This window comes from Ciconia boyciana, chromosome 6, assembly GCF_034638445.1.
Source record: "Ciconia boyciana chromosome 6, ASM3463844v1, whole genome shotgun sequence".
NCBI lineage: Eukaryota > Metazoa > Chordata > Aves > Ciconiiformes > Ciconiidae > Ciconia > Ciconia boyciana.
The window spans coordinates 28583315-28606787 of NC_132939.1; the positions used below are offsets into that span (position 1 = coordinate 28583315).

At 47.9% G+C, this 23473-nt stretch overlaps 1 protein-coding gene across 3 annotated transcripts in view; it reads right to left on the reverse strand.

Annotated features, from left to right (window-relative positions):
- Positions 1-23473, reverse strand: part of LOC140653385 (transmembrane protein 263-like) — a 201206-nt gene continuing 177733 nt past the window's right edge. For all 3 annotated transcript variants that reach the window (XM_072865440.1, XM_072865441.1, XM_072865439.1), the window contains one exon: positions 1-530. In XM_072865440.1, the coding sequence (XP_072721541.1) occupies positions 244-530 (287 nt within the window). In that variant the 3' untranslated portion in view covers positions 1-243. The remainder of the gene's footprint in view (positions 531-23473) is intronic.

The window sequence follows — 23473 nt, forward strand, 5'->3', positions numbered from 1 at the left end:
ACAGAGACAATGGTGCTTTTAAAGCCCTCGGAGTAGAGATGGTTCCCAGTAGGTAATGGGAGTGAAAGGCATTGACAGCGGCTCTGTGAACTCTGAGCCAGGCAGGCGGTGCTGAGCAGGCTGCAGCCGGAGTCTGCTCGGGTGCTTGACCCTCCCTGAAGCGGCTGGTTCCAACTCAAAGAGGTGCTGTGTAGGGGGAGAGTATGGGCAGGTTGATCTTTTGGAAGGGAGCTGTGGCAGGCATTAGTCAGCCTTGTCCTTCTTCTTTGTGGTGAAAGGGACTTTGCTGGCGACCGCGCTGCCCACAGCTCCGACGCCGCCGGTCACTGCCGAGACGCTGCCCTTCACCAGTCCGACGCCAGCGGCGGGGACGCTGGTCACAGCTGTTTTGGTGAGCTCCAGGCTCTTGCTGCCCACCCAGGCAACTCCTCCCAGTGTGGCCCCCACGGCTCCCCGGGTGATACTGAACAAGCCGCCCGTCACTCTCCAGATCACCCCTGCCTGCTGCTGCGGATGGTCCTTGCTGGCATCTGTGGGGAGAGAGAGAAAGGGAAAGTCAGAAGTGTCCATGCTGAAGACCTTCTCCCTGGGCACCTCCTCCAGCCCAGGAGAGTCGTCCACCATGGCGCACGCTCCTGTATGGGCAGTGCCTTGCAGCCCCAGACCTCTCAGTGCCTGAAGGAGGAACCAGGGTGATCTCAGGCCTACAGCATGACAGGAGAGGACTTTGGGAGGGTAGGGAGCGGGAGCAGAATTGCCCATGTGACAGAGAAGGGAAGAAGGTGGCTCAGTTACAGCCTCAAACTCACAAGCCTCAGTGCTGCAACGCAAAGCAAATCCCACTAACAGGAGATGTAATTCCCCTCCCCTGCGTGTTGGCTAACGCCAGTAAATCACAAAGACTAATGCCAGCATAGGAGGCACGGACTGCAGACAGCAACAGCTGACGTTTGCGTGGCCTGCAGGTCCTCAGAAGCATCTGTTTGGAGGCAGGTCTGCGCCAACGTCAGATGTGGGACTGAGGCACGGCGCAGACCTCTCTGCAAGAACTGTAATTGAGCTAGCACAGATAGCAAACTGCAGTAAAGATACAGTGACACGGACGTCACCTCAGGTTGTACAAGCCCTCTGGAGATCTCAGCTACGTATTTAATAGTGTTAAGACAGTGCTTAAGTCGCTACACTATGTCACTGCTGGTTTACCTGTGCCAACTGGATCAAGGCCAGCATGATATACCCACCCAAGCTGCCGTCGCACCTGCCCACACCGCTGCAGACGTAATGTTCGCAGCTCGCCGCTTCTTGGGAAAGGGTTGACTCTGAACTGCTACTCCCGGGATCCAAACGTGACAGCTCTCCTGCCGGCCTCCACACAATCCTCTCCCTTTGCGTCAGCTAACAATGCTGCGTGCCGGCAGCAAAGGAGGAGCTGCTCTTTTTGTGGGGCGAGATATTTTGGATACTCTGACTTCTGATTCACTGCCAGTTCCGTACACGAGATGAGTTACTAATAATTGCAAAAATACAATAAAGCAATCCTGGCAGGAAAAAAAGCAAGCACCAGCTGGGAATACAGGATCCCTGGAGCAGCAGCAGCCCTTCTAACCCATTACCTACTCAGAGGAGAGGTTGCACAGTGCTGATGCAGCAGGAGGGCTTTAGCTCCCTGCTAAATGCGCACCCCATTTCCTGAGAAGTGGGGAAATGACAGGGATGGAAATGGCTTTCTGAAAGCCTGCATAAAAACATGGTGCAGTCACACGTCTGCAGAGAGCCCAGGACAGGGGCTATGCCAGCACCAGCCACTGCCTCAGAGCAGAGCATGGCAGGGGCTCCACCAGCACCCCGAGGAAGGAGCCAGTCTGCTGCACAGCCCTGTGCGCACCTGTCCCCCTGTGCGGGGACAGGCCTGGCATCTGTCCCTGGGACCAAAGAGGGAGACACCCTGGCTACGGCATCCCGGTTCAGCCGCCCGCCCAGACTGGGCTGCACAGACGGACTTACTGCTAACCTAAGCAAGCGGACAAGCTTAATGCAGCTAATGGCAGGTAGGCGAGAGCTGCTGGCTGAATGCACTTTCTCTTTTGAGATCCCAGCCCTTCCACCGCACTCTCCAACACTCTCAGCTCCCCCCACCCCCTTTCTCTAAAGCTTCCTGCTCCCCGAGAAGAAAGCCCCCTTGTTTATCCAGCCAGGCAGCAACAGCTTCTTTCCTCGATTGTTAATAACACTCCAGGCAGCAGAAAACTCCACCTGGAAACCCGCCTTTGATGTCTCCACCCACTTTCATTTCCAGGCAGATTAGAGCCAACACTGATGTAGGCAGTGGATTTCCTTTGCCAGCAAGCAAAGACCTTGGGAGTGCCGGGAGGCTGGCCCGACCGCTCAGCAAGTTGCGGGGCCTTCGCACGCTGCACGCCGTGGTTGATGGAGATGTCAGACCTAGTCAGCCTAAGCAAACATCTTCCTCTTACTGATACTAACTTGCCCCATGCCGTGCCTTCACCACATCTGCTATTCAGCGTACTTCTGCCAAGTTATCCTGTGAATCCTTCGGAGCAGAGACCGTCTTCCCGTTGTCTGTGTGTCACGCAACACAGTAGGGTCTCTAAGCGCTGCTTGAAAACAAGCTTTTTTCTTTTCTTTTTTGAAACAAACCAACCAGAAGTCTGACAGAAAACACTCAGCAGCAGCAGCAGGGCACGGATTTTATCCTTGGAAGCACCAGCTGCCCTGGGGTGCTGGATGCACATGGCTGAAGGGACAACCTGACCTTGCCAAGTGGATGAGAGCTGCTGCCTGTGCTGCAAGCGCTCGGGCGGACGGGAGGCCAGTCAGTCACACCGGGGACTCTCGGATTGCACCATGTCAGCTGGGGGAAAGGGGGATTTTCCAGGCCTCTTAGGAAACAAATTAAGATGTCTTCACATTCAAATTGCTAACTTTTAGGCACTTAACATAGGAGTTTAAGTTAGGAGATTTGATTCCTCTGACTCCATTTCTAGCCAGGGAAGAGAAGGGGGCTTCTTCAGAGGGCACTGCATACAGTAGCCTAACCTAGACTAGCCATGAGTCTGAGTTAGGTGGTGTGACAATCCTTTCCTACTTATTTTTGTGCTGAATTCTTCTAAAATTCTGCAGATTTTGGAGTCTTATCAGAGTTGCAGCTTTTTCCCTGAGCTTGACCCAGGGCTGTACAGAGCTCTCCCTTGGGCACGTCCCAGGACAGTGCCTGTGAGGAGTCTGGTGTTCACCAGCTCTGATGGCTTGGAATAAGCCTTACGTTACACACCTGTCTGACAATCTGGGCAGCAAAATGGAGTTTGAGAGGGGCCAGTACAGAGTTTCTGGTGTAGCCTAAGCAGCTACAGTTCTACCTGGTACATGACGTATTGCTTGCCTATTCCTCAACAGTTTCTCTACTTTTTTTTTTTCTCTCCTCTCCCTCAATGCTACTGAGACCCCTTGGCTCCGTTTCCAGTTCAGCTGCCGGCCTCACAGCTGCTGCACACAGCTTGTCCCGTACAGCCATTTGTGTGTTTTGTCTTCAGACCGAGGGTGGGAAGAACAGAGGGATCCAGAAATTCATGAGACTTTAAAGCAGGACTCTACTCAGCAAAAATCAGACTGGTCCTCCAAATGAACACCATCCTCAGAGGATGGCAGGTCTTGTGTTCTCGCTCCCCTGTCCGGGGAAGCAGGCTCCTGTGCGTCCCATCAGAGGACTGCAATGCAGAAGCTCTGGGCATTAAACACCTACCAGCGTGCTCAGCTGCAGAACCAAGAGCTGTATCAATGCAGCAATAATCTTCCTGGCTCCCCCCAGGTAAACTTGTGTCTGAGGCTATCTGGAAGTCCTCTGTAGGAAGATTTAGGCCTCTGCCCACATTGTAATTGACCTGAGGCCGCTGGAGCTGCCCAGCTGTCTGAACAACACTAGTGTGAAAATCTCTTAGATGATAGCTGGATGCCTGCAGGTGGACAGCCCAGGGACCAGAGGGAAGGAGGCAACTGCAGGTGAGATTGAGGGGGGATGTCACTCTGCCAGCAAAGAGCTAACACATATTGGAGGAAATGTCAGGAAATACTAATGAAGAAAGACAAGGACAAAGGTTCTTTCTGATTAAGCTAGGCAGAGACAACAAAGCTGCAGCACACTGGAGCACCAGTGCTCGCACGCTGCCTGCACCTGGTCTGCAGCCACTCTCATGGTCCTTAAAACTCCACAGGTAGCAGGGAGGAGGGATGGAGGACCTGACCCTAGGAGGGTGGGAGGCTGTTGCAGAAGCATTCCAACAGCTCCAACACAGAACAGAAGCTGCACCTTAAAAAAAACCCAAACAAACTCAGGTTTGAAAAGATGTGAAAAGAGAAAGAAATCCCTTGTGACCCCAGCCACAAGGGGCCACATCCTAACCTGGCAGCAAGCTGAAATAGGTCGTATTCGTTCTATACTCCAGATGATGTGTTGAAAGCTTTCTAGCCATCCCCAGTTAGTTTGTCTTCAGGACTGCAATAAACCCTACAGTAAGCTGTCATGTAAGATAAGCATCAGATTTACAGTGCAAATTAGTCTCTCAGACAATGGAGTGAGCTAAGCATTTTGTTGGCACAGAGGAGCCCCGATTAAGGGCGAGACAGACAGCAGAGATGAAATACACAAAATAATCAGAGAAACAGGCACACAGCCTGAGCAGGGGAACAATTCTGTTCCCTGGAGCCCGCTGCAGCCCATGCTGCTCATGAAAGCCCTGCACCATCTGCCAAATCTTTTTACCTTTCCATCACTGACATGGCCTTTCCAAGGGTCCCTTCAGCTTCACTTCACCCCATGTCAGCTTAGAAGAGAAGAAGGAGAGAAAGTGATGAATAAAATGCGCTCCTGTGTGAACGCCAGCTCTCTGGGCTGGGGTCGGCACCCCACACAACAGGCTCTCCTCCTCAGCCACAGCCCTCTGCAGTCCCCACTGGCTTCTCTCCAGAGCAGGGTCCTGCCTGCTGGGGCTCCAGACAAAACCGGGTTTTCTCCTCTGATCCTGACAGCATCTATGGCTCAGGGCAGAAGTGAGATCAGTTTGTCGGTAATAACAGGTACAACTTTCAAAGCTGCCACGGTGACTCCTCAGGGCTTTGCATTGCACTTATTTGGTGAGAGAAAACGATAGCTTGCACTGGTGCCCACTACAAATGGCACAGGCGTTATTCTTCCCCTCGGCCCCCGGTGATACAACAGGCAGGGAGAACTCTTTACTTTAAGAAGGACTTGTACGAGTTGCTCTTTCCTATGAACTTACAGAAACGGCACCAAGCCAGGAAAGCCGTGTCAGGGAGCGGCACGTATGGTTTTGCATCTTCAGGACACTTCCATCCTTGCTGGGCCCCAGGCGAAGGAGCTGGGCTGGCTCAGAGACCAAAATGTAAACAGTCAATGTCATCAGTCTGTCCCTCAGCAGACATAAGAGGAAGGGATGAGGTCACTAGTTCAAGCCTGAATGATGCCTCTGGCAGCTATTAAGTGACCACTGGTGGATTTAGGCAGGTTCCCCTACCTAGAAAAACATTTGGTCTGGAGGAACAAGCAAAGGGTGGAGGGTCAGCTACTCACACAGTCTAGCCCCAGCTTTGCCCAGCTGATTTTTAAGCAACACTGAGCAAATCGCTCTGATCTTTACTGCCTCTGCACCACTGTGATTGAGAATGTGTGATTTTCTAAAAGCCTTGGTTGTTGAGTCACAAAAAGGCACGTATAGGAGAGAAGTTTCCAGTCCTGATTCCTGGAAAAAAACCTGAAAGTTTGATTCAAGTGCACTCTTAAGGCTCTGAGAACCCCAAATGGGTTATTGTTATTTTTAACCTCGTGATTTTTCCAAGCCTACCTCAATTTGAAAAGTATGGGGCTGGCACTGCTGCTTCTCTTCCCCTTCTGTAAAGCGAAGCTGAAGTTAATGATCCCTATTTCCTTGTATTGCTGTTCTGTCATAAAGGTTAATTAGGTACAGTTGGTGTGGTGCTTTAAATGGGGCAATTGTGTTTGTATCGTCATGACTGGCGCTGACAGATTCCTGTTGACATTCTCAGTACAGACGCCAATGACAACTTCCAGTTTATCTCCGGAGAGGTTTCCAGTTTCCAGACAAGTCACAAAGGCAAGAGAAAAGCTTGTCCCCTCCCCACACACCCCAGCCTGCTGTTGTGGAGCCATGCAAGTTCATCCTGTAGCGGAGACTTTCCGTTTAGGCAATACACTCCTCTTCTAGCACAAGCAGCTGAAACAGGTAGAGACCACTCTGACTGCTGGGCACAAATGAAATCTCGCTGTACACCTTCTAGCAGGGCCCTTCGGCAGTCCATGGCCACCACCGCCTTCTCCCAAGCCTCCTGCATGCAGCTGGACAAGGCTTAGCTGATCCTTGTGGGGCACAGCTGTAGCGAGCGTTTATACCCGAGATGGAGAAACTGCCGTTCATGTCCTTTCTGTCATCTCAGGATCAAAGATCTAGATCCTGCAGTGTCACAGGCAAAGCGTTAAAGGGAGCACTACAAAGTGTTTGTTCTTTAAACACTCGTGCTTCACTCCTGCCAGCAGTCCCATGCTGCAGCTGGTTGGAAATGGCTGCCCAGGCTCAGCAGCTGTGCTCTCCCCAGCCCTGCTCTGCCCAGGCGCTGAATGCTACAAACCAAGAAGGTTGCCACCAGCAAAATACCTAGAAATGCCACGCTGAGTTTAGCCCTTGAGTTTTAAGCTTTAGCTCTGCAATCAGCAAGACACACTTGCCTCTCTACAACGGGATCGTTCGGGAAGCTGCTGCGCACAGCAAAACAAGGGCAGCTGTCTCCACAGCCCGGCTCACCCCAGGGCTCTTCACTGGCACAATGAGCTTTAATTGTTCCTTGCACATGCCCCAGGAGCAGTATTAACTGCTGAAGCATCTACCTTGAAGCACTGAGAGACAGGGTTCAGGAGGGTAAACGAACAGTGACATGCAGTGGCTTGTTTTCCTTGGCTGAGCCTTTGGGGAGAAGCAGCCAAAGCTCTGACTCTGGAAGTGTGAGGCTTAGAGTTGGTTGGGAGTTTTCTGACTCTTTTTGTTGGGAAGCATCGTGTCACCGAAACAGAAATTATTTGTAAAGACATGGTGGTATTGCTGAAACTTCCACTGAAAAAAGAATTCAGGGAGATCAGCCCCAGAGCAGCTAACAACACAGTGGTAAAAACATTTGACCAGTCTTGAGTCAGTCCAAGGACGCTCCCCAGCCTCACACGCACCCGATAAATGGCCCAAGCAGCAGCTGAATCCCATTTTCACTCTTTTTGTTGAATTGTTTCACTTTGTATGAGATATTAAACAGAGGAGGAATACAAACTTGTCCTCTCACTTTCCCAAAGGCTTTCAGTATGAGAGCCAAGATCTATCCTGAAACAGGTCTCTTCTTCTTGGAAAAAACTAGCAGTTCCTTTGCTTTGCTCTCCTGCAGATGATGACTGTTTTCTTGCTCCAGAAATATCTCTTTTATATAGCTGTAATGGCCTGCAAGGAACAGCCAGGGTCCCCTTCAACCAGGATTCCCTGGGACCCTTTTGATTCTTAATTCCTTATTTCCCCTCTAGGTTTATGAGACTTCAGCTACTCTGGTGGCATAGACATAGTTTCTAACGATGCTGAAGACCAGGATGGCTCACAGAGGTAATGCTCCTTCTGCTCTAGAAAAATGCAAGTGAGTTGCAGGACAGACAGCATTGTCTACTAGAAAGGACATGGATCAGGTAGGAGCCTGGAGACCCAGCTCTGTTCTCAGCATTATTGCTGACCTGCTGGGTAACGACTACATCTCCTCTGCTTGCCCTCCACCCCACCAGCCTGTTTCAGCCACGGGTGGTGTGACTGCCCAGACAGCATGCTGGCGATCCCACACAGCCTGCAGCAGAGCGGGCCGGTGCAGGCTGGGAGGCAGGAGCGAGCCCCAGCTCTGCTAAGCCCAGCAAGCTGGGAAAGGCAGGAGTCCACCCTTTGCAGAGGGGAAACTAATGAGCACTAACCGATTGGCCTCATGGTACTTCTTAGAGACAATCTCCCAGCTCCCACTGGCATACTTAACCTCTCGTCTCAGACAGAAAGAAGTGCACACTGGGACAAACTCCTCGAAAGGTTGCCATCCTCTGATATAGATCATAAGTGCTTAAGGAGGAGGACTCGCCCTTTCTATAGGCTTGTACAACAGCTGGCTTAAAGAGACCCTTGTCTCATTCAAAGCAAATGTCATCTCCCACCACAGTGTATAGGTTGTAAGAAAGACGGGCCCACAGGAGAGTCCTAGAGCAAAGCTACAAGTGGCATTGCCTACTTGGGAGGAAAGAAATCTGGACATGCCATTTCTATCTCCATCACAACATCTCTTTTTCTCGATGTGGAATATATGCAGAAGGTCAGGCTTTTGCTACTGGCCAGACAGGTCACTAAAAAACCTACAGGAAGTCTCAAGGCCACTGACAGAGTGGAAAGATGATCCCGAAAGGCATGAGATCTCAGCTTGCCACAGAGAACTGTGCGCAGTGGCTGCTTCCTCCCCACCCTCGCCAGCCTCCAGGTCCTGCATGAGAAATGGCAACAGTGCATTACGGCGGGTATGAACAGCAAGGGACACCTATCAGCTGAGCTATACCTTCCCTCTCACTTGTGCTAAAAGCATCAAAAGTGGCCATCAGACTTAGTTTGTTTGAACTTTACGTCCCTGTCTGCCTTCAATTTCTACTCTCTGCTCCACATACAAGCTCTTTAATCAATCAGATTCAAGCCTGGCAAGAAAGAGCATATAAAGCTGCACCAATGGCTCCTTTTCCTGTTGGAGTCTCATCACCATGACACTGAGATTTTGGATCACAAGGACTGGAATCACCTCTTGCTGTGAATATGGGCTCTTGATCTCACTTGGGGATCTGTGGGTGGAGCTGGAATAATCCAGTAGACTCAACGATTTTCAGTGGCCTCAAGCTTTAATGGTTTGAGGAGGAGAGCTTTCAGACATAAAATTTTATTCCTTACAAACAACCCTTCCTAGCATTTGTGCCCAGGCTGAAGAGACCGTCTTCGTAAGCCTGCTCTTTGACCCATGCTAGCTCAGCTCTTGTCAGGGCACATCACCTACTCTGTCAATTCTGTAACAGTGGTTGCACATTCTTCACTGAGCTGCTTTCAGCTGCTTGTGATAGTACCTGGCACAAAAAGACCCCAAATGAATCAGAGGCTCTTGTTAAACAACCTTGTTAATTCAGCTCTGATAAAGACACGGGAGAAAAAAAATAAATCAATATTTGTAAAATGAAAAAGGACAAAATCCATAGAGAAATAAAGGTCATTTTCACAGTTCTATGAGGCCCTTACAAACAACGGAGAGTAAATAACATAATCCAAGCTTATGTAAGAAATGACTTTTCTTCCATGCTCTAGTGCTACCCAGTGGTTTTTAAAGAAAGGCAGACTCGGCTAAGCCTCCTCTGTCCAGTGAGGCTAGAAGTCCTTCTCACGACAATATTGCTAACTCACAATTTATCAGAAAGTGCCTGAAGTTTGGTCCCAGCAGCAGTTTGGGAAGGGGCATGGGAGTGAAAGACAGTCACATCTAACCAGCAGGAAGGTGCTCCAAGCTGCCAAGATCAGACATCGAAAGTCTGCTCTGCTCGTTCATCAACTGTTGTGAATATTTTGTGTATTCTGCCACCTTATTATTAAAGGCTTAATCTCTCCACCTTATGGAAACACGATTGTCACTCAAGCATTTTACAGCTGAGGTATCTGAGAATTTGTCCAAAAATACTCCCAGTAAAGTTGGGAACATATCCTGCCTTGCTAATAGGAGAGGACCCAGGTTCAGGCATTTCCTCTTCCCACTCCTGGAGCAGCTGAGCAATGGATGCTGATGCTTTCCAGCAGGATGGCTGGCACCAGTGAGAAATCCAGAAATTCCCCATTTATTCTGATTACGTGCTCCTCACCCCTCTCCAAGGCACATGGAAAAACTGAAGAAAAAATGGACGGCAGCTGAAAAAGCAAAGCCACAAATTTTAACTGACCTAAGGTCCGAGCGAAGATTTTTCAACTCAGAGAAATGACCCATTCATCCCAGAGGCTATCCAGGAGTCTTTCTGTCCATCCAAAGGATAACAAGGCAGTTAAGCTAAAAGCTGTGTGCTACAGAAGCAGCTGAGCTGGGGATTTACTGGGGAGGCACGAATATGCTTGCCTGCTCACGCTTCAGCATGCCAGCAATGGGCAGGATAGGGCCTTTGTTATTCTGCTGGTGGTAGGTGTTCGATGGCATAGTCTCAAAAACTCGTTTCCCATCTCACCTGTCAAGGGGAGAGTGCTGCAGTCATGAGTGGGCAGGTATGCTGCCTCTGGGAGCAGATGAACAGGCAGAGCATCCCTCCTCCACAGCCAGGCTGACCGGGGAAGGACAGGACCCATCAGTGCCTCAGACAATCAGATCTATTCCAGTGCAAAAATCACACCCCAGCTCTATGCCCAAACCTCTCGCGCGTCCCCTCGCCTCTGTCGCTTTGAAGTGAGCCAGCCAGTCCTACCTGTTGTGTTCCCAGTGAGCCTGCCACCTGGAAATCTCAGCCCTGAATGCATAAATTAGAGGTAGCACTAACACTGCCCAAGAAGACAACAAACCTCCTCCTCTCCTCTATGCTGCACAGACAAAGAGCTGCTGCTTAGGAACGTGAAGCTGCGAGTGCGACAGTTCCCTTTGCTTCCTTCCATATTTACGTTCTTGCTCGTTCCAGGGCAGATTTCAGGATGACACAACAGGGATCCCACGCGCACTCGGCCTCCCAGTGATTACTGAAGGACTCTGCCTGGTGCTGTAGGTAAACTGGATTTCTTCTTTGACGCTGTGGCAGGACTGCCATGGAGCCATGGTCTAGTTTGGCTCTCAGAGACGCTGGGATATCTAAGCCTCCCTTTGAGATTAGTGCTTCATATAGTTGGAGGAATATCTGGAATAAGAGCGACTCCCGCCCACATCCTTGGCGCAGCCACCAGCTCAGCTCTACACTCTCAGCCTCTCTTGGGAGGTCTATCTGAGCTTGCCTTCCCCCCGCTGCCAAGCAGTGATAAACAGGCTCCGCTTTATCTGAAAGAGAAGAGCCCCTGTCACCTCTTGGCTTTCTCCGGAGTCAGTCTTGACTCTAGCTCGGGGCATGCCCTGTCACTGCCTGGAGAAGACCGGCTGACCATAAAGTACCAGAATTGTAGTGTATGCAGGCAGAGAGCCCGATTCCCTCCCTGCTCTGCTTCTAGTTCTCCTGAGGAGTTTCTAGCCTGCAGTGCTTCTCTGTGGCACCGGGAGGGGGGACGTCAAACAACTTCCCACCAGTTTCAGCAGGACTTCCCTTAACTCAAAGACGTCCCTTCAGCCTGGTGAACTCAGTTCCCAGCAGGGATTTCATGTGAGACCAGTATCAGAAATATTGCTAATACTTCTGCTCTCATTCATTTTACCAACTGCTGAAAATCCTCCCATATGCCTGACTGGGATAGCGATGTGCTGGGGAAGGCTGAAAGCCCGGAGACCCTGAGACCCCTCTGGAATCACTGCCCTTTGCTGGTACCTACCTGTTTGGAATCAAAGCCAAGCAAAGCCAGACTTTGCTGTCAGAGCAAAGGGCTCAGTGGAAAAATTCAGCTGCACACCTACAGCAGCCCTTCAGGTCTCCACGTTAAGACAACATTTACTGTCTTGATTCTGTAATGTAGCCCAGCCTGGCAATGCTGTCATGCTTTTGCTATCGGGAAATGAAGGGCAACATTACCCTCCTCCACAGATTCCCCTTAAATTTTCTTCTGCAGTTCTGTATACATGGGAAGCAACAGGGCAGAACAATTGATTCCTTTAAAAATGAGGGAGTATCCAAGGATGCTTTCAAGTACCACAGCACAGAGCTGCGGGATCTATGTGTCAGGTACCTTCCCAGCTTTCACATCAGGGTGCCCAGCTCAGCTTGTGGCCCACATGCACGCACATGCTACCCTTATTCTCGACAGGATAAAACCTTCAGAAACTCCAGATCCCAACACGCCACACTCTATCTGGGCTAGTAAAATCATTATAAAAACTCATTTGCACCTTTATTTTCCTCCCTTTGTTTCCAATCAGGTGCATACAGGGAATGACTGGAGTGACATGAATCTAATCAGAGGCTGATGCCACATCAGAAATCCCATCAAGATATCTTCCAGTCCCAACAGGCCCTCCACTGAAACGAAACATCTTGTCATGGCCTGGAGAACCCCTGTGTACATTGTGTCCCCAGCAGGGGTTCTTAATGGGCTCAGTAGTCAGAAACTAGGTTTTATTTTAGAAAGTAAAAAAACCCCAACTTTCTATTTAAATACCCTCCTAGCTCTTAATGGTGCTTTTCTGGACTTTTTTCCTAGCAACAAACCAACTCTGTATTAAGGAATTCCAGGGAGAGAAATCTTAATTCTCCAACAACACTACAGCAGAGCCCAAAGGGCCTAGGAGACCCCGCACACACATTTTGTGCCTGCGGTGCACGTGCACACACCTACTGAAGTGAAAGATGTGGCAGCAGGACATTTGCAGTCCTGTTCACCATTCAGCCAGAGCAACATAAGGGGGCCACTTCAACCCTCAGATGCCTTCAACTTGGAAAATCCAGCTGACACCACCAACCCTAGCCCAGGCTGCAGAACCTACCATTCCTAAATGTTGAGCCCCGTTTCTGAAATGGACTAAAAGACACATGGCCTCCGATCCGCACCTTCCAGATTTCTGCTTGAGAAGTTTATCGAGCCTCCCACGGCTGCATTCAAGCACCCTTCCAGCTAGGGGCCATCCTGAGCACAGACAGATGCTGTCTGCTGAGCACTAAAGGGCTCTCTTCCCCTACGGCAACAACTTGGCTGTCTGAACTCTGGCTGGCTGATGGCAGCACCTGGATGCCATCCAAAGGCCGTAAGTTTCTTGCAGCTGAATATGTTTAGTCCCTCTCCTAAGGCACAGTCTCCATTACACAGCTATTGTTTATGACCCCAATTATCTCCCAGAAACTGGTCCTTGCCTACAGTTAATAACCAAGGCTAAGTGATCAACCGTTAGGACTCCAGCAAACTGGTTGTTAACTTCTCTGTCGACCAAGTTCAGAGTCTTTTACTGCTATTAGAAACTCAGATTAATGATGCATAGCAGAAATGTACTCTCCTGTGACACAGCTAGGTGAGGCCAGGTGAGGGGGAAAAGAATCACTCTTTTTCCAGGAGGTATCAGCTGAGCAGGGAGGAGACAAGCCTTCCTTTAACTCACTTCTCAGCCTCCCCTGACGTCTGGGAGATGACAAAGAACATCTTATTTTGCAGAGTACTTTAAACTTTTCTTGAGACCTGGATCATGTGGGCAGATCTATATGTGAAATGGTCTCACTCTCCAGAAACTGCTTTCAGGGACCTCTTCCAAACTGTAATTACTACCCTAGTATTTCAGATTTCCAGCAGTTAACAAGAGCAGGCTAATACTGCAAACCCCTGTGGGGCAGGAAAACGAGACCTCACTTCAGACAGAAAGGCTATATAGACCCCGTGTGCAGGGTGTAGAAATGAATCTCAGGTTTCAAGGGGACATCTACGTCCAACAACAGACGTATTGTCAGCCTTTCCCAGCCTACTCCTCACAGGCTGATTTGTAAAGCAGCCCTCCAACAACTCATCAGAAAATAGTCATTTCAATTCAGAAAAAGCTAATGCCGCTTCTCTTTCACAGCTCTTTCTTGTCTTCTGAATGCTAATGGGAGACCATCAGCCTCGTGCTCACAGGCTCACAAGGGCCACTAGGTATTTTATAGGACATAATTTTCTCAAGAGATTCACCAACCCCGACTCCATAAAGCATGGAAGTCTGATTTTGGGGAATTACCACGATGGTCTTGGGCAGCCAGTCTGTCCCAATCCATACAGAGACACTCTGCGAGCACCAGAAAAATAAACCCAGGCCAGGCAGCTGTGCAAACAGCTGTGGGACAAACGGACAATGACACAGGAAGGGGAAGAGCGGCTAGAACAAGCGTAAGGATTCCTGGTTGGTTATACACAGCATTAGGAGCTGGTGCCTACAAATGGCTTTGCATGCAATGAGCTCACTGCCCGAGTCTTGGAGTGTGACTGTCTCCTCCTGCCACCACAGATACGCAGGGAACAGGGGAAGGAACAGGGCACTGCTTGCTGAAAGGTCTCCTGCAACCAACCTCTCCTGCTCAGATGCCTGTCCCTCCAGCTCCCTTCTGGCATCTGAGGAGCCAGCACTGGGACAGCTGACATTCCGGACCCCCTCCTTGAAATCTGCCATATACTGTCCAAAAGACATTTATTCTCCTACCACTCCATGCATCAGCTAGGAAAAGGCAGAGAAGGAAGGAAACTGTCGCGAACAGAAGAGGGTACCTTTCCCCGTCTGATCAACTGCTGGATGATAGAAGACCACAAATGTGCATTACCATGGGTGAAAGCCGGGTAAGGATGGATGCTTCTGTGCTATCAGTAGATGAAGGAAGACCCAGCGACAGAGGAAGTAACAGGTTTTCTGGTGGTGTGAAGAGGATGCAAGGATCATCCTGCACTGATGAAACAGCACTCAAAGAGTGGAACATTTCCTGCAAAAGTTTGCTAGTGCTTTTTCTGTCCTGCCCAGTCCATACCCAGCCACAAGCCCCATAGCCATGCAAACATGGTGACAGTTTCTAATGAAAGTGGAGCACTATTTATTGTGTGTGTGGCTGCCATCAACAGAGAGGCTCTGTCAGCAGACACCCCAGCACCCAGGTGCCCCACAGAGACACCTGAAGTGCAACTGCAACAAGCACAAATGCTTGCGGTGTGAGGCCATGCCTGTAAGTCAACGGCCACCAGCTAGTGACCACATAACAACTCACAGGGAGCCTGTGGGCCTGCATGGTCCGGAGGGGAGCTGAGCGGCTGCTGAGTTCTCAGCTGCCATCCTCCACCAAGGCTTGGCAAGAGCGACGTGGCCATCACTCCCAGAGACTGCTCAGGCAGCTTTAGAAACACACTCTTTCATCCTTATGCACGGATTTACTTATTCATGTATTCTCAACAGAAGCACTAACGGCCATAATTGGATCCATTACTGGGGTTATTAGAGCTCTCAGTCACTGCCTCTGCAGCCTTGCGTGGTGCTGGGGAAAGGCACAGGAAGAACAAACAGGGCAGAGGCAGGGCCAGCGGCAGGGGCTTTAAAAATTCGTTAAGTTGTTGCTGTGGCAACTAAAACAAAATTTCTGGCAGCGACGGCGATGTGTGGGGAACTGTAAACTTCTCCATTTGTGGAAAACATTGGTCATGTCTCTGGAAGGGAGGTGGAGGAAAGATAGAAAGAAGGGCTCTTTTCAGAGACTGCTACAGCAAGAGCCAAAAATGGTCTGCTTGCAAATTTATCCTTATGGCAAGCCCTGATGACGGTTGAATTCTGCATACCAGAGCTTCCCAGGAGCCAGTGCACTGAGACAGAGCTGGCGTGTATGGAAGAGCACTTCTAGGTATTCAGTCCAGCTGGTCTTGATTGCCAGGAAAGCAACTGAACCGCTGCACAGACACAGGCAGCGCTGGAGTCCACTCGCTTCTACCTTCACCTGCCTCCTCTGCCCCACAACCTATCGAGGGTCTGCATGGAAAATGAAGCTTGTCTTGCAAATTAACTTCCATTGAGATGAGAGATTCTGGAACACCAAACTTTCCATCCATAAACAGCGGGAAATGGAAAAGCAGTGGTTAGGTCCGGAAATACTAAAATTTGGCTAGAAAGACTGAACCTGATCTCAGAAAACACTAAGTTTTCAAGATACTCAGTTTTCTCTGAGTGGTCAGGACAGCAGTAACCACCTGGATGAAATGTCACATACCCTGACAAACTTCAGAAGGTGTCCACTACTTGAACTTCTCAACACGGGTTGCAAATTTTCAGGTTCAGAATGTTAAGTTCATGTTTAATTACAATGCAGGACCTGCAAAAGCAGAATCAGCGTTGATTTAATGTTGATTGATTTAACATTGATTTAGGCTAAACAAGCTGTGTTGTGCCACCTATCTAATTTTCTGTGAGATCCCCCAGTTCACGTCTGAGCCTGCTTAGCTAGCAAAGTGCAATACCTCCTGCCCCCCACCTTTCCTGCTCAAGGATCACAGTTGATCAGTTTGTTACTTTTGAATTAATTTAGTTTGGAAACTCAGAACGGCCCAGATGCCCGATGCGAGACTCTGAATTCTCTCAAGTATAGCGTATAGGTTGGAGCTACCAAATGGGCACTTTGCAAAAAGACTCAAGAGTGACAGTGGATGCTGCCAGCAGAAAATTTGCCTACTGAGAGATATCGTATAGGCAAAATGATTGATGAGGATTTCGTTTTTTCTCTGGAGTCAGCAGCTTGACTATGAAGACTTTATTGCAAGTTAGACTTGCTTGGTGGGACTGACTTCCACTGTGAAAGGAGGAGCAGAGGGAACGGGAGGACAAATACATGGGACTGGCGTCGGGTCAGCACAGGGGAGCAGCATCCAAGCAGCCCCATTGTAATGCCGCTGGTCTCCTCTCTTCTGTCCCCTGGAGCCATGGAGGCTCATGGCTTCCTGACCCTGGCCCTCACGCCTCATACGATTTCACTGCGTTAATGACCTCAGTGAGAATTCTTTAAGCTGACTGACAGCAACCTGGAAAAAAAAAACACCCAGGAGCTATGAAATTGTACCATTCCCAAAGGGGAGCTTAACTTGGGGCAGGAAAGAGGCACTGGCTAAGTGCACAGGAGGTCTTTAAATAGACACCCTGGCTCTGCTCTGCACAGCATTAAGGATCGTGGTGAGTCTCTGAGGTCAAGGTAAGAAATGAGTACTTGCAAAGCTCAGTGAAGCTTATGCTTACAATACAGCTCTAATTATACTGTTAATCAAAGCAAAGATCCTTCAGTTTTGCAAATCCAGCCAGCAAAGGCTGCAAATTCACAGCTCAGTCACTTAACCCCCAACTGCCCTACATGCTAGAAAGCCAAAGAATATGAAATTTTGAAAGGCTTCGAAATTTTACTCCACTCCACCTCCTTACAACCTTCTACCTTCATTCCTAGCCTACAACGCTTGGATAAGGACTTGTTAACAAGGAGGTTTAGAGAAGAAATGTAAGGCATTACCTGTCTGCAGCTGTTAAAATCTTAAATCTGTAGTATGTGAACATTGTTTGTGGAGACAAAAATCTTTTGTTGGCATAAACATCACCTCAATCCATACATCTGTCATCCACTGAAGTGTATGGCGTATATCAAAACCTTACATATTTTATTCTGGTCAACGGAGTTCATGGTGTGGTTACTTCTAATGAACAACAGAATCTTCTTCCCTGCAAACTACTTCTTTTAAAGTAGCTTGCTGCTTTGAGACACACAGACTTTGGTTTAAATGTTACAGTAAGGGAGAAAAAAAATCAATCTATCAAACAAGAGAAAGGTAGACCACACACAGATCACTTCTCAATTTCCAGAGTCACTGATGTGGTGAAGATATATGTTGCTTGAGAACAGGCTTGTCACTGGCTTTGGGTGGTGAAACATCAGCAGCAGTTAAGGTTGGCTGGGAAATTTTCAGTGTGCACACATGACAATTTTAGTCTTGACGTTAGAGCTGTTAACACCTGCATCTGAGCTTTTCCAAACTTTTAAGCAGTGCTAGGCCTTGAGAAAACAGCCTGCTCTCATAAATTAGGTCTCATAAATCAACCTATCATAGTTGATTAGGTAAATACAAGTTTTACTTTAAGTTCCTAATTTTGAGGGGCTGGCCATTTACTTAGGAACTCTTTTTCATCATGAAGAATTAAGTAGCAGAAATTATTGTGAAGCACCCAGGCTACACATATGATGGCTCTGGCTCTGGAGATATCAAATATGGAGACTGCTTTTTTCAGGCTGATATTCCCCCATATACGAATATAAAACCACAGGATAATCATATTCAGTCCTCCACTGTCAGGTAAGGTAGTAGAGGTACCACAGCTTACCACAGCTAAGCACATTATTTAATTCTTATACAAGTAATCAAATCCCATCTTAGAAACAGTTAGGTTATCTGCCCTAGTACTCTTACTTGGATATCTAAAATCGTACTGGTCTTTTGCTTAGAAACTTAATTTGCAGCCTAAATTTATTCATGGGCCATTTATACCCATTTCCTCTTGAGCCAATGTTGTCTTTTAGTTTAAATTGCTCTTCTCCCTCCCTGGTGTTTACTCCTCTGATGTATTAATAGCGAGCATTCATATCTCCTCTCAGCCTCTGTTTTGCTAGATTAAACAAGCCACACACTTCTAGTCCTTATGTATACAATGGATTCTCCATTGTCCCCACCATCCCAGAAGCCTTTCTCTCTACCTAATATGCCAGTCTCACGTCTGGTTTTTTTGCACATGGCTGTTTGGTAGTGTGCAGAGAATTGACAAAGCCATGTATACTATCTTCTCTCTAAAGGGACAGCTTGCCTTATACAACCTAGTATTGTATTTGGTTTTCCGTATATTGATAGGGTACAGTAATTTCTTTCATTAACTAACATACTCTAACCCTTCTCTTCCCTCAACTCCCTAATGAGCATTCAGCTTACACCAGACATTCTTGTTATCAGTCCTTAGGTGTACAGTCTTTTTTTTGGTACTGTTAAAAATTGTTACATTTCTATCATTTTGGTCATTGGTCATCAGTTTTGGCTGTATGATTTCCAAGCATTGCTATCAGTAATAGTAATAAGCTAACTGCTTTGTATCATGCCTTTTTGTATGTCCACACCCAACAGAAAATCTATGCTGGAATCTAGAAACTGCTCAAGTCATCCCAGGCAAGTATCTGTTCCAGACTAGGAGGAGGAGTGGTTCTCCTTCAGCTCCAGCCTCCACCAGCTGAGAAAACCACCACTTCATCTGCATGTGACCTCCTCCTGATACGGGGCACAAATCCCCTGCTGCTGCTGCCCGAGACTCCAAACCCTCTTGCAAGCATGCTGAATCCTGGCTGTGAGACTGGAGACCTTGGGAAGAAGCCAGTCACCCAGGTGATGTTTTTGCATCAGTCTGGTTGCGAGGACAGAAGAGGGGACTGTCCTGTGCAACAGTGTTTTCTGGGTACCAGCCTACCTTCCTGTTCTAACTCACGTGGGCAGGAGAGAACCACTCCAAGAAGATAAAGCAAAACCTTCTTTGTCCTCAAGGCTCTTGCAGCTTTTCATTTTGTAAACCCATTGAGGATGAGGCTTTTCACAATTTCCTCTTTCCGACATCTCTTGCTCTCTTTTGGATGGTAGGAAGAGAAGCATTACTTTCTTCTCCAGCTACCACAGCTAAGGCAGCCCTTGTGCTACAGAATCTGACTTTCCTCCCCTAATTACCTCTTACTTCTCCACTTCTAATTTGTTTTGTTGAGTCGAAATTCTCGAGGGCAGCATCGAGCACTCATCAGAGACTGCAGAATGCAGCCATAAAATACACCAACGTTAGTAATACCTCTCTCAGATCGCTCACTGCCTCGCTACCACAACAAAAGACATTTGGAAATGCTTATCAATAACATTGATTACAGCCCAGATGCTTAGGCTAGGTAAGTATTCTCTAGTGCTCATGAAAGCTGCCTGTGAGTGGGAGTCTTGCTCTAGCAGGACTCAAGTTGTTTTAGATAACTTTGGGCCAAAAGCAAATTGGTTTAATTAACACCCTATCCATACGGGGCTGTAAGCTGAAGAGCAGAACGAAGCTCTTGCGGGAAAGGAAGAGAACAGAAAAGCCTGGTCCTGAGCCGGCTGTTTCCAAACCTGTTTACTTAACTATTAGCGAGGGTGGCTTCTCCTTAATTTATTTACATAGAATGTTTCTGTAACCATCTGCTCTTAAGCTAAACGAAAAATTATCATCTTTTTCCTGCTGCTCCGGAGACTCCCTTGGATGTTCTTAATAATACCAAAAAATCTATCATTTTAATGCAGACAGCTTGGCTAATAAAAATGATCTGTACCATTAGTAATTATGCCACAAATACAATGCAAACAAGCAGCCTTTCCCTGAAGAGGCCAAGCATAAAACAACTCTCTCACCAACCAGGGGCCAGAGATGACAGCACAGCAGTGGGACTTGGCTTCTCACTTCTCTACCAAAGAGCAGAAAAACAAAGAGGAGAGCAGTTTAATTAAGTTACCATTACTCACTTCTTTAACAAGCTTTAGGTGCTTCAGTCAAACCTGCCTGGGCCCCATTTTCCTAGGGAGCTTTTCTCCAGACTATTAATACAAAGCCATATTCCTGAAGAGGGCTACCTTGGTTTACCAGCTTCTACAGTTCTCATGGTATCACAGCCCTTTAAGGCTCTGATGTATCCCCCTTTGCTGTGAAATGGGCTGATGTGGCTAGCCCCAGCAAACAGATGGGAAACTGAGGCAGAAAGCATCTAAAAGTAACAGCAAAGATGATGGAAGAAAGCAGTGAAGCAAGAAAATGAATTCAAGCCATGAAACCATCACCAAGAAATTGAAAGTATCACTTTAGGTAGGGCCTACTTAAAAAAAGCTCCTTCACAGGCAGCTTGCTAACAAATGGAAGGACAACACTACTGGCCCACATGTTGCCTGATACCACTTTAGTGTGGACAGCACCGGACTAGTAGGAGTGATTCCTCGATGTTGTTTCTCATCGGCTGCTGCTCCCTTCTATGAATGGCAGCAAATCACTTAACCTCCACAACTCAGTTGCCTCTCACCAAAAAAGCAATAAAATGCTTAGAGGTTCAGGGACGAATGAAAGGAAAACAAACCAAAGCAAGACAGAATGAAATGTTGTTTTCTTTACAAAAGTGCTAAGGGAAAAGGAATAAGATTACGCCTCAAATTATATAAATAAAATATGAACGTACCTCTTTACTAAATAATTCAATTGATAAAGAAATGTGTGTCAAGAAAGATAATCAATGTCTTGGGGATTTTCAAACACTTCTGTAGAGAGATCGGCATTGTAAGAAATGAAATGTGAACAAATTGGAAGGCCAGTACATGCCATTAATTCCTGTAGCCCAGAGGTCTGGCAACTCGCATGTGCTGCATGAAGAAACAGGAGTGCCTGCCCTGGCAGTGGTGGCTGGGCAGGGGGGTGCCGAAGGGCCGCTCACGGGAGTACACTTACAGAAGCAGAAGATTTAATCCCAATTTGGCCAACTAGTCTGTTGGCAATTTCCTTTGCTTCTGTTTCTCAGTCTGTAAAATGGGGCTAAGGGCAGGTCTGGTGTGGGATGCTGGAATGGTTCATGTTTGCATATAATTTCAAAAGCTAAAGGTGCACAAAGGAGGGCAATTCTTTGCTAGGCAGGTAAGAAGAGCAAACTACAGTGGATGATAACAGACAGGCATGAATTGACTCCTCCGTGAAAGTACTGCAGGAAAGCACCAAAGCTGGTGCATCGTAGGACAGATCGTGCAAGACACGACCAGCAATTTCCTGAGCTACAGCAGAGGAAGCGATCCACAAGGAGCGAGCCGGAGCTGTGGCAGTGAGCCAGTCCCAGAACCGCAGGGAAATATAGGAGCTTTACTGGCTGATGTTTTATACTGAGGTTAAAGATGCATATAGATCATTGACATGGATGATCTCTCACGCATGAAGGGGCTTATTAAGGATAAGTCAAGCTACTTTTAAAAACAATTCTTTGGATAGTTGGAGAGCTGATCTTGGCCTGCACCTGGGCAGGGCTGCTAGGGAAGATTGACGACTGGTGCATAGGGATCAGATACTTCAGTTACACGTACCTATACAGAGGCCACGAGCTGTAGAGCTGAATCTGGCTCAGGGAAGCTATCAGATTCCCGAGCTGCATCCCTGAATCTATCAGGGTTTGCGAGTGACAGGCCCAGGCAAATGGCAGGGGAAGCACGGTGAAAGGGAGGCCGTTGTGCTACCCTAGACAGCAGTTGCTCACCCCCCCACCTCATCACCATTTTCGCCTTGTATTGTTTCATGGCCTATTAATATTCATAAGAGCCTTTCTATTGTGTTTGCACTTTTCTATCATGCTCACAGGCCTCTACTTGCCTTAATAGGATGCAAACCTCATGAAATCAGATCTTATTAGCAAAACTCCACCAGACGCCCTCAGCAACGCAGTACCTCAGTCCCCACTCCTGCTAAAGCGAAAGGGAAGCCTTTCACGCTGTTGACATCTATAGGGCTCTTAATCTAATATGACATTTCAGTCTTAAGAGCAGAAACGAATAGGAGTAAAACACAGGGCAGGGAATGCCACTGAATGCTGCTGAGTCAAGCCCCACAGCATCACAGCCAAGACATGCAAAAGACCTTGAAAAAAAGTTTCTAATCCTGGCTTGCAATAAACCTGACCAGAGGTGCTGGTTCATTAACACCTTTATCTCACTGATGGAAGTCTGCTGACGTACCCCAAATGAGTTCCTCCAAACTCTCAGTCCTAAAGTACAAATCTCATGGCTTTCTCCCACATGACAGTGATGCTATCCTGGTGCACAACCTCACCCCTGGGGGCTTTGCACAGACAAAACTGAGCAGAAATAGCAAGAAAAGGCAGCGCTGAGCAGCGGTGACTTTATCCACCATCTCTGCTCCCTGCCCCTCCTCACTTTTTAAACTACTGGCTTGACCAACGTGCATGGATTTTCAACTCTTGGTCTTGCAGAGCCAAGAGAGGAGAATGAGACGGAGTCTGGAGCACAGCACCAACAAGGATGCTCTGCACTTCTAGAACACGTGCCTTGACTCCTGCCTTATGTCTGCTCCATACATCATCGCTGTTGATAAAGATGCCATAGACTGATTTTTCCAGATCCCAGGTGAAGTCTGTGCCTCTGGCAGGAAGAAAAATCATTGCTGGAGTTGGAAAGTGAACAGATTTTAGTTTGTAAGTCAGCAAGTGAAAATAAATACAAAACGTACAGTGTCACATTCCCACTCAGTCATTTTCCTAAGTAGAACAGTACATTAACACATTAGTTTTAAAAGAATTTCCAGCTGTAATAGCTAACAAGGACACTGATAGCAGGCTCTTACTCAGGGAATAAGAGCTGCTCAAGTCTTGACCCTGAACTGCCCAAATCCTTTCTGCTTAATTAATGACCTTCATTCTGTATCAACAGTAACTGATAGCAATTTGATGGAAAATTGCTGACCTAATATTCAGGCCACTTTGCCAGTCAGGTTTGATCCAGAATGGTTCTGTGGTGTATATCTCCTGCTCTCAATACACAGGAGCACGAAGTCTTGCCAAAGATCACATCTTATTCTTGGCAGACGGTTGAGAAAATGAGACTAGGCCCATATGGATCCAAATTGCTGAGAGCAGAGTTGGGATTTAATCATAGCCTTTCTCGTCGTGGAGAGGTGAAAAGCTCTCTCAAACCAC